General features: G+C 36.4%; 1 protein-coding gene across 3 annotated transcripts in view; it reads left to right on the top strand.

Annotated features, from left to right (window-relative positions):
* The window catches only part of LOC106871064 (interferon-related developmental regulator 1), a 41,239-nt gene extending 22,636 nt beyond the window's left edge, over positions 1-18,603 (top strand). For all 3 annotated transcript variants that reach the window (XM_052967929.1, XM_014917333.2, XM_052967928.1), the window contains exons 3-12: positions 2,673-2,760; positions 4,495-4,575; positions 5,557-5,752; positions 6,817-6,867; positions 10,088-10,266; positions 12,057-12,165; positions 13,160-13,294; positions 15,320-15,448; positions 16,141-16,239; positions 17,094-18,603. In XM_052967929.1, coding sequence (XP_052823889.1) covers positions 2,673-2,760; positions 4,495-4,575; positions 5,557-5,752; positions 6,817-6,867; positions 10,088-10,266; positions 12,057-12,165; positions 13,160-13,294; positions 15,320-15,448; positions 16,141-16,239; positions 17,094-17,183 — 1,157 coding nt within the window. In that variant the 3' untranslated portion in view covers positions 17,184-18,603. The remainder of the gene's footprint in view (positions 1-2,672; positions 2,761-4,494; positions 4,576-5,556; positions 5,753-6,816; positions 6,868-10,087; positions 10,267-12,056; positions 12,166-13,159; positions 13,295-15,319; positions 15,449-16,140; positions 16,240-17,093) is intronic.
* Positions 18,604-18,716: the final 113 nt, after the last annotated feature.

Raw genomic sequence — 18,716 nt, 5'->3', positions numbered from 1 at the left:
CCTTTACCTTTGTAGCAGTTGACTATGATGCTGCTACACCAGTCATTGGGTATGACTCCTTCGTGTATCACCTGGTTCGTAATACGGGTGACTAGGCTATAGCCAACACTGCCAGATATTTTGAGCATCTCTGCAGTGATTCCTGATGGGCCGGGGGCTTTCCTGGTCTTCATACTCTTAATTGCTTAATCTACCCTGGTACTATCAACTCGGATAGCTGGTCCCTCTATTGGGTCGACATACGGCAGGCTCTCTTCCTCCCATTCATTCTCTTTATTAAGCAATCTATCGTAGTGGCATCTCCAGACCTCTTTCTTTGCATCCTCATTTAGTGCAAGCGTACCATAGTGTATGCTCCGAGTAGAGATTTCTCTTTTGTTGTTTTTTCTTTCATTCCTCCAGGGTTGATATAATTAGTTTAGGTTATGTATCAGTGTTGGAATCATTCACTATATCACTTAGCTTTCAATTAAAAACTTTTCATTATGTTTAGTATGGCTAAGACCTTATCAATTGACCTTGTACTTGTGTAAATTATATTATTTATTTTATATTATTATTAAGGCGGTTTGACAGGTTCTTTTGTTAATTTGAACATAATTGGGGCATAGTGTCTTTATTTTTGTTTTTTATTTTACAGTTGACAGGTTTTCGTATTATTAATCCAAAGTGATGAAAGATGTCTTTTTTAGACTGGCATATGCTGAGTTGTATGCCCTGCTAGAGAGCTGATCATGATAACTGTAGTTGTAGTAAAGTTTTAACTCCTGATCCAGCTGTGAAGCATTGCATCAGTGGTGGCTTTTAACATGTCAGCCAGCCTGAAACCCCTTTTGGTTCTGTAATACATGCTTCTTGTTTTGAAGTGATCTAAATAAGAACTTAAAATTAAAATTTCATCTTGATTTTTCTAAGCACTAGCTTAATTATAAGTTATTTTATTCCATTTGTCATAGGAATATTATGGCAAAATGATTAAGTATATATTGGATCATCCCATAAATAATATGGTTTTTTCAATTGTATGAACTAAAAGTCGGAGGGGGTGGGGGGCAGGATAAATTACCTGCATCAACTTGCTAAAAACAGGTAGTTATTTTACCTTGTACTTATTCTTAGTGCAAATGTTGAAGAGTGCATTTCGATTTTAACTTATTTCTTCAGAGCCATAATGGAAGTGACAAAGGAGCATATTTGGCATATTTTGCTTTATGAGTTCAATAAAGGCTACAACGGAAAGTGCAAGGAATATTAATGCAGTATATAGAGATCAGACAATTAAGCCAGTGTCAACAGTGGTTCCAGAAATTCCGAGCCGGAAACTACAGCCCAGAAGACGAGCCTCATCCTGGAAGATCTGTAGAGCTTGACAAGGACGTCCTGCAAACCCTGGTGGAACAAAATCCCATCGTAACTGTTGAGGAACTAGCAGAGAAGCTTGGATTTGGTTATTCAACCATTCATCGACACCTGCATGTCATCGGAAAAGTCAGCAAATTGAGTCAATGGGTTCCTCACAAACTTTCCAAGTCTAATTACAGAGTGAATGTATGCTCTTCTTTGCTGTCACATCTCACAAATGAACATTTTTTGGACTGATTAGTGACTGGTGACTAGAAATGGGTTTTCTATAAAAATGTCAAGCACAGAAGACACTGGGTAGGGAAAGGAGAAACACTGGCACCCTGAGCTAAAGAAGGTCTTCACCCATGCAAAATGTTGTTATCTGTTTGGAAGGACATGAAAGGTTTAATCCACTTTGAACTTCTAAGCCCAAACCAAACGATAACAAAGATCTTCTGCAAGCAACTTGAGTGGCTTAAGTCAGCGCTAGAAGAAAAATGACCATCTTTGATTTGAAGACATAAGGTGTTCTTCTATCAGAATAATGCTCAGCCACATACAGCGAGGATGACATTCCAGAGGCTGGAGTAGTTTGAATGGGAAACGATGCTTCACCCACCATATTTACCAGACATTACCCAATCTGATTATCATTTATTCTGCAGTCTTCTAAATCATTTGGATGGAAAAATTATGAATTCTGTAGATGAGGTCAGAACAGTACTGGAGGAGTATTTTTTATCATGGACAAGTGAATTTTAGAAGAGGGGCCTTGCAAGTCTACCAGATAGGTGGAAGAGCATTATAGAAAACGGAGAGTACATTTTAGATTAAAAAAGAACTTTGTTTATCTTAATTTTGAAAAATAAAAGTATAAAAAAACTGCATTGTTTATAGGGTGACCCAATATTTCTGTGTTCTTTTAACAGAGTAGCCTAAGTGGTTTGTTATTTGTGTCTATATATATACACCTGCCTGCACAAATAGATCCACCATACTCTAGACCAACAGTATGTTCATGGGCTCAAATGGCCAGCATTTTTGTAGGTGATTTAGAGAATCTATGAAGTGAAGCTTTAGTGAGTTACTTTGTCTATTATAAGCTGTTTTGAAGCTGGAGATTTGGCTGTTAATTGCTGAAGTCTGGGTCTCTGGATTCACTTAAATTTCATTCCTCCTAATAATGTTTACTGCTTTTGAATCATTTTCACTACAGTCAGATTTTGTGACAGAAATAGAGGTTTTTGAGCGTCGTTTTTGAAATGTGGAGAAAATATTTTGAAACCAACAGTGTTTAGATTGCATTAAAAATAAGATGTTTGTTTTAGATGCTGATGGAGAGGTGGATGAGTCAACAGTACAGCAGAATTTTGAGGACAACTTGAGAGAATGTATTGACGGACTCATGGAAAAAAGGTAAGCATAGATTTACTGATCTGGTGAAAGTGGGGTGGGGATGCAGTCAGTCCTGATTTACCAGGATTCCAACTGTAACCATCCTGTCTTTCATTGAGATATAGTGTATCTAGGACTACATTACCTAATGGGCCCACTCAAATGGTATACTCCAGAGTAGCCCTTATCCTTATCAAGCAATTCAGTCTTTGAAAATACACTACACTCATATTCCCAAGATAATCAACTTTTCTGAATTTGCTAAATACTACCAACCTAACACTTCCAACATCTCAAAGTTGATGGAGAGATGTTGACTGTTAATGACTGTTCCCAACACCTTAAGTATTTTTCCCCTCTTCAATAACTGCTAGTATAGCTTCTGTAGATCGAAATCTACTAGAGACCTACTTTGTCACTCCTGATCCCTTGCTCTTTGGAAGGTTAGCAAAAGTTGTGTTTATACATGATTTCAGTTCATGTTGCCCACTTACCAAATTTGTTGTTACTTCTAACACTACTCACTTTCAAGCAGATGATATCACTCTTTATTTAGGGTCTTACACGACCTTTGTAGAGGATTAGCAACTGATTACTGCTGAAGTATGATTATAGAATTAAATATCATTATACATATGGATGCAGATATGACTGGTTAAGAAATTTGCTTCACAACCACAAGGTTTTGAGTTCACTTCCTTTGCATGTGTTCTCTATAGCCTCAGGCCAGCCAAATCCTTACGAGTGGATTTCGAGGATGGAAGCAAAGAAACCTGTTGTGTGTGTGTGCGTGCGTGGTTGTGCCTCCTTGACTTGACATTGCTTGATAGTTGTAAATGAGTCTCTCTACTATGCAAGTGGTGTCATTCATTTCCAATCTTCCATGAAAACATCTGGTTGTGTAGAAATATTACTTCACTTGAGAGTGAGAGTTCGTGACAGGAAGGGCATCTAGCCATAGAAAGATCTGCATCAGTGAAATCCTTCTGACCCTAGCAAACATGAAAAAGTGGGCAGTAAAATGATGACAACAATGTGGTTTGAATTGCTTTTATATTCATCAATAGATGATTTTAAATTTTGAGGATTAATATAAGACTGCATTAGATATATTGAATATGTTGAATTATCTTTCAAAAAAGCAGAATACCTAGGATGCTAAGATGCTGGACTATTGATCACATACATAATCATGGGTTGAAACCTAGTACTATAGCCTATGATTGCACCTTCTTAGGAAGGCCCATAGCTTCTTTTGCAATTTTACATTTTCTTTCCCCCTCCATACTTAAAGTTCAGTTACTATTTGTTGGAGTACAACTTTTACTGCTGGATGTCCCCCCTCTCTTGAAGTAGTAATGGGACTTGTTTTATGCCTGGAAATTTGGGTTCTGTGTCTTATTTGGATGCACAACACAATAGCAGTAAGGTTTTTAAATTTATGACCATCTTACTAGTCCAGCTCCTTGATCAAAACAAACATTCTTTGTATCAGCATCCACATGTTTAAATAATAGCCTTTAAAATGTCCACTAATTGAAATTTAGCCATAATCAATTTTTTTTTATATCTGTGATATCTGCTAGGTGTTGTGGAAATAAAAGAACAACTCCTAGCATAACAACTGCATCATAATAGAACCATTAAAAGAACAAATATATGTAATTTTATCATAAAATAATAATAGTGAATCTAAGTGCCTCTACTTCTATAAATGCTTTTCTCAAACCTATTTTTTCTTTGATTACATTCCAGTCAACAAACGCGTATCAACTGTTTAAACAACCTTATCAAAGCTCTTTCCACCAAATACATTTGTGACTTTCTCTTGAATGTGTGAGTAGATCCTCTTTCATTTCTTTCTATTTTGTTGCTGCAATCAATTTTATTGGATATAGATCTGGGAAATGCTACACTTTGTTTTATATAATGAAATGTACTGCAGCTCGTTTTGAGTGAGGCCAACGAAGATAGAGCTTGCTTTGATGTTTGGGCTCTGGTTGATTGTCACTAAAATGAAGTGGTGGATTGGCAGTTGTTCCAACTCTCTACTGTCCAAGTTCAAGTCCTGCCACAGTCAATTTTGTCTTTCCTCATTTTGGGGTTGATACACCATAGTACTATTCCAGGGTGGTCATCATTTAATGTTTGTTCTCCATATTGGCATGGGTTGGATGGTTTGACAGAAGCTGGCAAGCCAGAGGTCTGCATCAAGCTCCACTATCTGTTTTGGTATTGTTTTTACTACTTGATGCCCTTTTTAATGTCAATTATTTTACAGAATGGACTGGGTACTTTTTATATGGCATCAGCACTGGTGAGGTCTGTTTTGTCATGCTTTTTATGGTTAGATGTCCTTCCTAATGCCAACCATTTTACTGAGTGGACTGCAGGTTTTTTCGTGGCACCAGCATAGGCAAGGTTTGTTTTGGCATGGCTTTTACAGCTGGATGCCCTTCCTAATACCAACCACTTTATAGAGTGGACTGGGTACTTTTTATGTAGCACCCAGTCCACTCTGTAAACTAGTTGGCATTAGGAAAGCAATCATTGGACAGGATGCCTTGTATCTTTTCTAGCTATGTTCAAATCTTCATCACTGTAAAACTGACATATTTGTGAAAGGTTGCAAACATTGTATAATGTCAGCAATTTGAAAAACCATTGGAAACACTGTTTCTTTGATTCATTTGGAAGCTTGACTGACACCACTATCACCAATATGAGGTTAAAGAAGTATTTATTGAATTCTTTAAAACTATCAGGATCAGACTTAATCCCAGAAATTTATCTCTTTCTTTCTCTTTCTCTCCCCAGCAAATTCACAATTGTAGAGAGTCTGTTACGTCTCTTGAAGAAGGGCAAATGTGAGGAACAGGTACTGGCTGCCCATTGTGTGGGTCAACTTTTTGTCCAGCTTGGAGAAGACAGCAAAGACTTGTTTGAAGATGTGCGAGAGACGTTGATGCACCTGCTAAATGACCATGCCAGCTCTGTAAAAGCTCGTCAAAAGGTAACCATTAATTATAGGATGATTTTGACACCTGAAAAATCTTGAATCTGTTGACCATGTCTTAGGTACAGCTACATCTTGCCACTAAGCAGTGCAAACACTGTAGACACAGGAGGCTTGAGTCAGGGTATTGGATATCTGTCCAAAGGGATTGAAATCAAATCCTGTCTCTACTACTCCATTATATCCATAACCAAGACACATGATTGTCAACAGTTCAATCCACCTAGCTGTAAGTATGTACTACACAATATTGTGAGTGCAGTATTATAATTAGCTGGGTACCACTCTGTAGATAAGCAATGGCCATACTGATTTTTTTCTTGTCATTAATTCTGTTGTCTTACTTTGTAGTGTTGTTCACTAAATTCTACATCATGTCTACACTATTAGTGCTTCTTTTATGGCTCAAATACTGCACACAATCAAAACACTTATCACTGCTTAGTGTTGCTGCTATTTACTTTGTGCTATTCCCACCATTATAGTGTCTACTAATAAGTAACTGGACTTGGTCATTGACTTATGTTGCTGTTGATAGGATCAAGTTTGCCACTTTTTTGTTTTAAATATTTTATCAACCTGGATAACTTCCACAAATTTGGAAAAAATTTTAGATTCCCAGGTTTAAAAAAAAAAAAAAAATTATTACTATTATTAAAGTTATAGGTTTGGCCAAAACTTCTCATAACCCTGTAGTTAGTGTTCTTTACACTTTAGAATTATCATCTAATAATAGCTTTTATTGTTGCATTTTTTAAAATCCCTCTGTAAAAGAATTGAAGAAATATTTCTCTTCATGAGGGCTTTCCAATGTTTTTCTATTCTGACATTTAGGTACCTCATAGACACTAGGTGTTATAAATGAGGTACCTTATGTTCTAGGCATTCTTGGGTAGGTTTAACTTTGAGAAATATATAAATGTTTTTTTAGAATTTCATCTTCAAATTTAAGGTTAATAGTGTGGAGAATTATAGTCCTATTTACAGCAGCTTACTTTAGAGACGTTCTATTTTGTGTCCATTACACAACTAATACTCTTCAATTTCGTTTCTCTCTACAGTGTGCCGATACCTTATCCATATGTAGCTTTGTCGCTTGCCGTGATGTGTTGGTAAGGGCTTTTGGTTTTATTTACTCTCCGTTTCTTGCACAGGCGGCCACAGGTGAATCAAGTCAGGGTATTGGGTAACTGTCCGCAAGGATTGAGGTCAAATCCTGCCTCTACTACTTGACTGTATCCACGACCAAGACACATGACAATCAACAGCCCAGTCCTCCTAGCTGTAAGTAGGTACCACACGATATTGTGAGTGCATGGTACTATGATTTGCATATCCATATAATTATGTGTGCAATATTATAATCAGTTAGATACCACTGTATATAAGCAAGGTCGTTGCCATTATTTATATAAGCAGAAATGTGTGTGTGCGCGTGCATGCATGTATTCACATAGTAAATAGGATACCTGGTATCAGTACGGATATATCTTAGTGATAGCAACATCTTTAAATAAATACTTGTGGTTAACAGTATCAAGTGTTTCATTCAATGGAGACATGAATGACTGGTGCATGCTGGGTAATATAACAGCTTGTGATGATACTTACAATGTATAGTTATAAAGAAGTGAAGCATGGAAAATTGGAACTAGTTTCAGTGCCCTTTAGAGAGTTACGTCTATCAGACATAAGCAGCACAGCATTGAGACATAACAGAGGAAGTGTTGTATTTAAAGTACTGATAACATTGGTGGCTTTTGTTTTTGTTTTGTTTTCCATAATAAAAAAAACAGTGGGAAAGACTGAACTGTAAAAGTATGGAGAATTGATACTTAAATTAAAACTACAGAATTTGCTCTGGTCCATCCTGTATATATCTTTTATTGAGTTCAGTCCTTGGACTGCAGCCTTGCTGGGGTACCACCATGAAGGCCTAGTCAAGCAAATTAATCCTAGTATTTATTTTTTTCAAATTGGGTCTTTATTCTGTTGGTCTCTTTTGCTGGAGAAGTTCTGGTGGGGTGGGTAAGTACAAAGAGACACACACATATATATATATATATATATGACAATCTTCCACACAATTTCATCTATCAAATTCACTCATAAGGCATTGGTTGGCTTGAAGCTATAGCAGAAGACACTTACCCAAGATGCTGCACAGTGGGACTGAATCCCAAAACCATGTGATTGCAAAATAAGCTTCTTAACTACACAGCCATTTTGATGCTTACAGTGATTATTTTTTTATTATGATATAAAATTTTAATTAAAATACAATGCAACAAGAGAAAAATTGCAATGAAATAACGTAAAAATTAACAGTATAAAATAATAATGCATAAAGATTAGTCCACATTTCTCCATAAGGAGTATAGGGCCAGTTTCCCTGGCCTATATAGTTTCCTCCCTGGATAGGACACTGATCTGTTGCAGGATGACTCATTTTTACCTGCTGAGTGGACTGGCGCAACATGAAATGAAGTGTTTTGCTCAAGAACACAACACAACACATCATCCAGTCCAGGAATCAAAGCTACAATCTTATGATCATGAATCTAACCATAAAGTCATGCCCCACTCTCCCCAAAAATGAATAATTAACTAAAAATTTAATTCCTATATACAATAACTATGGATGTTAAAAAACACTCTACATGTAAATTTACTTGGAAAGTAGCTCATTTTTGCTTATCTTGTTTTAACCCTTTAGCATTCAGCTTATTTTTTTCAAACGTAATGCTTATTTATAAACATTATTTTGAATTAATCAAGTATTACCTCGTAAGTTTGAGATTTTGTTGATGCAATTGTATATTTTTAGAATGATATTGTAGAATAGATGTGAGAGGCTATATCTGGCCAGTTTGAACAAAAAACCGGTAGAATATTTCAGCTGGATATGGCCAGCTTAAATGCTAAAGGGTTAAACAGTTTATACTTAATTTCTTTTTCATTTGCATTGCCTGGTCAGTGATGTTTTCATCACTGGAAAAACTGTTGGACAAATAACAATTTTAAAAAATTGTTTTATCTCAACTTAATTTTTGTTATCTTGGAAATACAGATATTTACAGCATGATGTTAATCTATCTGTTTACTTAAGTTTACTCTCTTTATTTTCCTACTGAAATCAGAAATGCAATGTGTAGGTCGTCTACAGTAAAATAGAACTCCGTGAAGCAACTAAATACATAAACCAACATATCTTTATAAGCAGTAGCACAATCATTATCAGATCACAAAATTTTGGTGGTTACCTACTTATTTTGTCATTAGGCCTACAAGACGTAAATGTTTTACCCCTCAGAATTTTGATATTTTATAAGTTATCATCATCATTATGTTTGCATGAGTCAGACGGAATTATTTACTGGGGTGAGTATACTATGACTGGATGCCCTTCCTGTTGCCAACCATTACATGTTTCCTTTCAAGGTGATATTTCTGTAAAGCCAGAGATTTTCACTGAAGCTTGGAAACTAACAGCACTGTTTATATGACAGTGATGCTCCTTTACAACTAACGTGATGTCGAAACAAAGACAAATGCAACGAGTTTCTTACAGCTTGCATCTACACATTCACTCACAAGTCTTTAGTTAGTCTTAGTCTATAGTAGATGACACTTATCCAAACTGCCATGCAGTAGGAATGCACCCGAAACTGTAGTTGAGAAGCAAGCTGCCTAATCACAGAGGCATGCCTGCACCTTTATTGTTATAATTATTGTGAAGACCAGGAGAATAAGTTATGTACTTAAAAACAATGGTTGGCATCAGGAAGAGTATCCAGCTGTAGAGTACTGTCTCATCAATGCTAGCATGGAAAAAGGGCAGATATAAAAGTGGCGATACTAATATTTATCTATTGTAGAATATCAGCCCTTGCTATATTTGTAACAAACAAATTTAATCCTTCATCTACAAAGAAGCAATTTTCCAGTTTTAATATTATACTCCTTGTAAAGGCAGTGAGCTGGCAGAAGCACTTTCACGCCAGGCAAAATGCTTATCACTATTTCGTCTGTCTTTACATTTTGAGTTCAAAATCCACCAAGGTTGACTTTGCCTTTCATCTTTTCAAGGTTGATAAATTAAGTACCAGTTGAACACTGGGGTCAGTGTGATCAACTTAGCCCCTCCCCCCAAAATTGCTGGCCTTTTGCCAAAATTTGAAACCAATATTATATTCCTTGTCTATTTTAACTGTCTTTAGATTCATATTAGCTGGAGTGCGCTAGTTCATAATTGATGATGATGATGACTGCAGTTTTACCAAGAGTCTGTATTTGATTTAATATTTTAATAAAATTATCCATTTCTTTCAGATGATGCGTAAAATAATGGGTTCACTGGAACAAGTATTCAAAGAATCTTACCTGAAGAACCAGAAGGCCAACACCAACCAAAATGATCCTTTCTCTAGTCTCTATTCTAGTGCTTTGTCAGCTTGGACTTTACTACTATCAATTGCACCCAACAGCTACATAGCAGAAATGGTTGACAGGTTTGTCTGATAACTATTTACAAAATCACATATGCATGTTCACTCACACATTTCCTCACTGTTGGAGTCCCATGATTTTTGGACACCATGCCCCACACTTAAAGATAGGTTGGTCTACTTGAAATACCAATTTATTTCATTTGATCAGTCAGAATTAGATTGAGTAAGCTGATTGTATGAACACCAAATTAGAAGTTAAAATTGTGGATTCTTCCTTTAGTATTTGATGTGCTGTTTGTCATAATAACATATATCCTGCACATCAGGACAGGCATAGCTGTGTGGGTGAAAAAATTGCTTCCTATCCATGTTGTTTCAGATTCAATCCCATTGTGTGGCACCTTGGGCAGATGTCTTCTAATGTAGCCTAGAGCCAACCATATTGTTGTGAATGAATTTGGTAGACAGAAGCTTCAAGAAGTCTGTTATGTGTGTGTGTCTTTGTTTTGATATAGCTTAATGGTTATAAATGAGTGTCATTTGTTTCTAGTCTTCTGTGAAAAACATGTCTGGCCATGGGAAAATATGAGTGAAGTTTGGTGACAGGAAGGGCACGTATTTGTAGAAAATCTGCCTCATCAAATTCTGACCTATTCAAGCATGGAAAAGTGGACGTTAAAACAATGAGGTCTAAAATACCACAAAAGATTTTTTACGAACATGTAGGACAAGAGGAGTAAAAAATAAGAAACAAGTTTAACATCACTTACCTGTTTACTGCACTGGTGGTGGTTTGGCTCCTTGTGTCTCTTTTGTGACTTGTAGCAACATACTTTTTCTGGTAGATCTGCTGAATCACTCTGTTTTCAAACAACTCTCATCTAATCTCTGTATCTTAACTAGCATTAGAAACACATATTTTTGTTGCAGTTGATAAGAATGATTGTTGAATGGCAAAATGCAATTTTCAAATTACATGTGTGTGTATGTGTGTGTGTAGCATGGCTGTGTGGTTTGGTTAAGAAGTTGGCTTTGCAACTATATGCTTTCAGGTTCAGTTCCACTGTGCAACACCCTAAATTTTCTACTATAGCAGTGTTGTTGTCACTTCTCTGTCAACAAAATGTTTCCTTGTTTTGTACTTTTGAAGATGTGTTAAATATGACCTTTACCTGAAAAACAGGTAAAGGTCACTGACAGGAGAGACATCCAGCTGTAAAACACTGTCTCAATAATATATTCATTTAAGCCATGCTAATATTGAAAAACAGCAAATCTACCAAATTTCAATCACAGGGCAATGGTCAGTCTAAGGCTTTAATAGAAAACATTTCCTCAGGTGCCATGCTGTGAAATCAAACCCAAAACCACGCAGTTATGAAGCAAACTTAACCATACGGCCAAACTTGTGCTTATTGATTTTTCATGAGGCAAGAAAACAGTTTGCTGTATGATCTGGTTCCCTCCAAATCTTTGATGTAGCATGTGATGATGAACCTTTTAGCCATCACATTCGTGGTTGGCATTAGGAAAAGCATCCATCCATGGAACCCATCACAAAGAAGACATTGGTACATGACCCACAATCCTTCAACTTGTCGGCCCTTGTCTAACTGTCTAGATACTGATGATGATATCACAACAGTTGTAAGAGTCCCATCTGAAAAAGTTATGTTTAGGTTGTTTTTTGTTTTTTTTTAATTTTAATATGTATATTTTTATGTTGTTGACTGTAAAATTATATTTCTGGAATTTTAAAATTAGATCATCTTGTACATGGCAAACAGAATTAGGGAGTGTACACACACTATTATTATTATCATTTTTTTTTTTTTTCTTGTTTCTTGCAGCCATTTGGGTAATATAATAAGTATGTTAGAGAGTCCAGATGTGGAACTAAGAATTGTGGCAGGAGAAACTATTGCACTGATGTATGAATTACAGCGAGGTATTGATCAGGTAAATATACTTACCCTTTATCTCTCTCTTTCCCTCTCTCACTATATTTCCCAAACTGCTACATTGAACTAACTGCCTTTCCATATCTAACCTGTGTTCAGACTTTAAATCTTGCTTTGGTCAGTTAAATAAGTTCCTATAATCTGCTTAATTCAGGAGATTGAGTTCCATCCTTTGTTCTCAACAAATTATGTAAATGTAAAAATGAAATATTATTGGTTGTATTGATAGGATATTACACTAAATTCTGTACAACATCTAGTTTTGCTTCGCTGTATTAAGTTTTAATCCTTTTGTCAACTTTGCATATCATTGCTCTGTGATTGAAGATCTAAGTACTAGTCCTGTACAAGTGTTTGGTTTTTCATCTATACTCCCATCCTTTGTTATAATCTAAGAGATCTACAGGCCATCATTTGACAGTCAATTAAAGTAAAAATTATTTTGCTTAATAAGTCTCTAATGATGTTAAGAAAACCATGAACAACATACATTCTCAAGCCAATATTTTAAATATTAATGAAAATGATTTCTAACATAAGGATAAAGCCACATGCTTTTAGGGGTGGATGTACTTTACTAGATCAACCTTATACTTGATTGATGCATATTTTAACAACCTTGGAAGAGTAGCTGTCAGTATATCAGTTTCTTTCTGTTTTAACGTTAAAGTCTTGTTTTGATCATTTTTGCTTTTTATCCTAAAGCTGATAAAATAAGTACAAACAATATACCCCTCCTCTATAAAATGTGAAAATGCAAGAAGTCATTAAAGACAGTTGAGTGCTGGTCTAAATATCTTGCTTAATGCTGAGTTCAAACATTGCTGTCAGCTTGGTCATTCATTCTTCTGTTCCCAATGAAATAAGTACCAGCCACTCGACTAAACTCCTTTGTCACTTCTCTAAAATTAGTAGCTTCAGACCTATTTTAAAGATTATTGAAATGCTTTTTTTTTTTTTTTTTTTTTTTTTTTTTTTTTGTGTCTCATTAGGAATTTGAAGGTGATGATATTGTAAGTTTGTGTGAGATGTTAAAACAGCTGGCTACTGATGGCAGTAAACATCGTGCCAAAAAGGATCGGCGGCAGCAAAGATCTACCTTCAGAGGGATATTGAAGTTTATAGAGGTTCGTATTGTTATTACTGTTCATTACAATGTAACTTTTTGCATTCTATTGTCATCTCTTTTGTGAAATATGACATCCTAAAATTAGCTTTCACCACTTCTGCCATGTCTTTCTTAGTTGTTCTCCCACATCTCCCTTCCATTTGAATCTCTTGGCACTTCTTTACCCAGCTGCCATCATCTATATGCATTACATCTCCATAGCAGTGCAGTCTACACAGCATATGAGTGGGACTGGTGATAGCATTGCACAACACCTGATTCCTCTTATACCTAGTTGTTCTAGTTTTTCACAGCTTGCATCATGTTACCTCTGCTTTAGCCTCTCTACACACTCTGTCATCATCATCATCATCGTTTAACGTCTGCTTTCCATGCTGGCATGGGTTGGACGGTTTGACTGAAGACTGGTGAGCCAGATGGCTGCACCAGGCTCCAATCTGATTTGGCAGAGTTTCTACAGCTGGATGACCTTCCTAATGCCAACCACTCTGAGAGTGTAGTGGGTGCTTTTTATGTGCCACCAGCACAAGGGCCAGTCAAGTGGTATTGTAGACAACCACGCTCAAATGGTGTTTTTTGTGCTACCTGCACAGGAGCCAGTCCAGTGGCACTGGCAACGACCTCGCTCGAATGTTGTTTTATACGTGCCAGTAAGGCAATGCTGGTAACGATCACGTTCGAATGGCGCTTTTTAAGTGCCACCGGCACAGGGGCTAGTCAGTGGCCCTGGCAACGATCACGCTCGGATTGTGCTTTAACGTTCCACTGGCACGGGTGCCAGTCAGGCGGTGCTGTCATCGACTACGTAAGCAAATTTGATTTTGATTGTGATTTCGCTTGCCTCAACAGGTCTTCGCAAGCAAAGTTTAATGTCCAATGAAAGAAAGGTACACATAAGTAGGCTGGTTACACCGCTGGCATGGCCACAGGTTATGGTCTCACTTGGCTTGCCGGGTCTTCTCAAGCACAGCATATCCAAAGGTCTCAGTCATTAGTCATTGCCTTGGTGAGGCCCAATGTTCGAAGGTCGTGCATCACCACTTCATCCCAGGTCTTCCTGGGTCTACCTCTTTCACAGATTCCTTCGACTGCTAGGGTGTGATACTTTTTCACACAGCTGTCCTCATCCATTCGCACCACATACACATCCAGCGGAGCATACTGGCTTCGCATATCCTCAGCAGTCACGGCCCATGTTTCACTGCCATGTAGCATGGCTGTTCATACACAGGCATCATGCAGTCTACCTTTTACTCTGAGCGAGAGGCCCTTTGTCACCAGCAGAGGTAGGAGCTCTCTGAACTTTGCCCAGGCTATTCTTATTCTAGCAGCTACACTTTCAGAGCATCCACCCCTGCTACTGACTTGGTCACCTAGGTAAAGGAAGCTGCTAACTACTTCTAGTTTTTCTCCCTGGAATGTGACAGTTGTTCTCTGCACATTTCCAGTGTTTATTGTTCCATCTGCTACATACAAAAACTATCTTCCCAGTTAGTCTTCCTTTGATATTGCTGCAACTCTTATGTGTCCATAGCTTGCACTGGGTACATCTTATAGAGTTTCTACCTACGCCTTTTCTACAGATCGAGCAGGGCCATTGATAAACTGTTGTCTTGCTTACATTGATTTCTTTTTAATCTTCCTTTTGGTATTGATAAGTTAGAGACATTCAAATTGTGCATGGCTGTTCATACACAGGCATCATGCAGTCTACCTTTTACTCTGAGCGAGAGGCCCTTTGTCACCAGCAGAGGTAGGAGCTCTGTGCATGTGATGGAATTTCTTTATTATACACTGCCCTATTTTAAAGTAGATAAGAATGTATTTTAATCATGTCAACTAATGTGTCCTGTGCTTTAGTTGTGCCAATCGATCTCCTCCATGTTTTAGCCCTGTTCATTTATGCACTTTTGTTTTAGCTATCAACTGATGTACCCATTATTTCAGTGATGTCATCAAATATCTCTTATGTATATATTATTGTAATGTTTTAATATGTATGTTTGTGTATCTATTATTGTAGGATTTGGAGAGTCCTGCTGACATGATCAAATTTGGACCAGAGTGCCTTTACCTAGACAGCTGGGCGAGGAAGAAACAGTACGATAGCTTCTGTCAAGTTCTTGGGTCGGGTACTCCTCAACATTTTCAGGTAAATTCAACAATTTTAAGCCCTTCACCTCATTTACACAACGTAATTCCTACTTTACTACCTCCCGTGTGTATTTAGGTGTATGTATGGTGTGAATGCTTTTTATTCCTTCACTGATTTCAGTCGTCTTACCATATTTATGTTGGTGGTTTAAAACCTTAGTCAATTATATCGACCCCATCCAGTGTGGTACTCGTTCTATTTTCCTTTATTTAATTGGGTTTAACTTGACTTGTTTTTACTACTAAGGAGTTATCTCCCCTTACGAAGTAAAATTTCTATCAAATTATAAATTGTTCAATCTCGTCTAACGTGTGTAGAGCTTAAATTAGTTAAGTTGAGATGGGATATGCAATGAAACATTTTACATTGTTAAAAGAATAAACATTACACATTTCCAATGTATTGAGTCCTTTACTAAAGTAAAGTCTTCGAACGCTAGCAACGAAAGGGTTAATGATTTTATTTATAATTAACACCATTACACTTGAAAATTTTAAAATTTACTTCTGCCTTGATGTTTATAATATATTTGATTTGTTCCTTTATTCATTTGTCGATTTTCTTTGTATAAAGACGACTCTGTTCTAAGTTAACAGTGTCAACTGTTTCTGCCAATTATAAAGATCTTTTGTTTTTTGGGTTTTTAAAAAAAAATTTTTATTATTTCATAATTTTGTCTCTTCTTTCAGGCCAACTATTTGTTGAGGGATGTCTTTGACCTTGGTGCTCCTTTACTTGAACTAGATGGCTTCAATCTTAGACCAAAGAAAATGACGAAGGGAGAACGGGTAAGTTTATTAAATGTTGTGCACCTGGCTGCAAGATTTGTACATTTAACTAATTACTGCCTTGTGGCTATTGTTTCTTAATACAAGTTTGTTGCAGTTGATATCCAACCTGAATAACTGCAATTCAGTGTCTGCTGCTAAAATCTGGACTAGATATTTAAGCTCTGGGTGGCTAATCTCCTTCGAAATATTTGTATGTATGGCATAGCAAATTCACACTATTGTGTTTATTCTGCTTGAGTTTCTGTTGGTCAATATCTGTAGGAAAACTGAACAATGGTTGCAGTTCTTAAAATGAAAGATTGGTGAAAAGGTTACAGTAGGAAAAATAGCAGTGGTACTCATCTTGTTGGTTCAGAAAAGAAAGAATAATTATTTATGTAATGAAAGAGAAGACAGGAAGGATGCAGTTTGTCATTGAGGTGATGGTGGTAGCTGTTTCATCATTATCACTAGACAAGCTTTCATCCAGCAGGCCAAGATTCAAAAGCCATGTTCCTGTAAATATGCATTAATTAAGAAATACTCCATTTTCTTGCAGTATTAACTTTCAAACAACCTGGTGGCCTTGAGAAGCTAATGGGAGAATACCATTGTACTCAACCTCTATCCACCCATCCTAATCTTCTTTGAAAGGAACCTCTTCTGACCCTAATTGACATATTCTTCTAATGAAGGTTATTTGACTTGATGGCAGGAAGTTTAATGTAACCAAATAAAGATCTAATTCTCCACTATGTTCTATTTATAAATAGAATTTTGATGTTGCACTTGAAAGTAGATTATAATAAACTGATCCATCAAACTTAAATGTTTTTCCCCACACTCTGACAAATATTGTTTATATATTTCAGAACTACTACAATATATCGGTGGAGAAAAAACGTACCAAAGCTCGTGCTAAGAATCGTGACAAGAGATCCGTCACTGTGAGTTGTTACTGAGCCTGATTATCATCCACCTATTTCCAGCTAGGAGAATTGATCTCGCTTATCTTCATAGCAGGGCTCACTCAACACAAGGCCTGCTTTCAATTTTTAGAAGTTGACAATGGTGGTGGTATCAACAGCATGCAACGTTTAAGTTACCATGGTTCAATGATTTATAATTTCCAATTATTAAATAGGCTGGTTTTTTTTTTCCCTTTTAAATTGTAGGTTTTGTTTTGTTCATTCCTTTCTCCTTTCCCTGGCTCTCATCTTTCTGCTTCATCTTGCTGAGTACCTCATAAGATACAGCTTGTTAAATAATATTGAGACTCATTATGTCCTCCACACAGCATTGTAGCAATATTTTGAAGTGAGCCTCCTAATAGTTCTCCCTCCATCCAAAACTGAATTTATTTTTATTTATTACAGAATTAGGTTATGAAATTGTGGTTGTTGGTTGTGTTGCTATGGCATGTAACTTAGTTTCATCTTAACCGTTTTATAATCCTCTGAAATTTGCATCATGGTTAAGGTCCGGTGAGATTACACACTAGTTCAATGTTGTTGGTTATACTTTTGCATCATTCGTACTTCGGTTTTTGTCATCTTAGCATCACGTTAGCTTCCTGTCAAACTAATTTCTTTCGTTAATTACTCTATCATCGTTACTCAGCTAGTCCACATGAGCTGTTTGAATAGTTTGAGAGGAATCAGTTTAAAATCGAATTATAATTGCTTTGAGCTTTCAATAACGAATTCATCAGTACAATGATTTTTCTGTGTTTGAACTTCCTCTGGATTTATGGTTATATATATATGTATATATATATATGTGTATATTTTTAAAGAACTATGGAAATTTCCATTATACCATGGTGAATTTTACACCGGAGATGTTGGGACTAACATGGCTCTTGGTTAAATTACTGTTCATCTCCTGTGATGTGGTTTTAGTCAGCTTGTTGCTGCCTGTTTTTAGTTTTTATATTTCTCATTAAAATTCTGAACGAACATCTTCCTCAGGATTATGAAAATGTTGGTTAAATCGACTTATTTTCATGTATTTTGCCTGAATTTTCTTCAATTTTGTGTGGCGGGGGTGTATAATTTCAAATGTTTCTTTCAACTGACCACCGGTGAGGCTAATTTAATGAACATGCTTTACATATCTGTCTTTCCTTTCCAGTGATCTTGTAGCATTCAGCTGCAACCACTGATGTGATTGTCTTTTCTTCTCCTACCATTTTGACGTCCTGTTTTCTTGCCACCTCCATTAACAGTTGTATTGTGGTTGTGTTCATCCTTAAAATACATTTAGAGTCCAATTATATTGCCAACCAGAAACACACACACAGAAATCACTATAAATTTGTGTTTTCATTTTCCTCTCATTTAGAATAATTAAATATATGATATTTTTATGAGTTATCAAAAATCTATTAAAAACAAAAAAAAAATTCATTAAAAGTCCATTAGATATTGTTGGACAGTGTGTGTGTACACGCATATATATATATATATATATATATATATATATATATATATATA

This window comes from Octopus bimaculoides, chromosome 5, assembly GCF_001194135.2.
Source record: "Octopus bimaculoides isolate UCB-OBI-ISO-001 chromosome 5, ASM119413v2, whole genome shotgun sequence".
NCBI lineage: Eukaryota > Metazoa > Mollusca > Cephalopoda > Octopoda > Octopodidae > Octopus > Octopus bimaculoides.
Note: the sequence above shows the minus strand (reverse complement) of the source record. Positions and strands in the feature narration are given on the sequence as shown.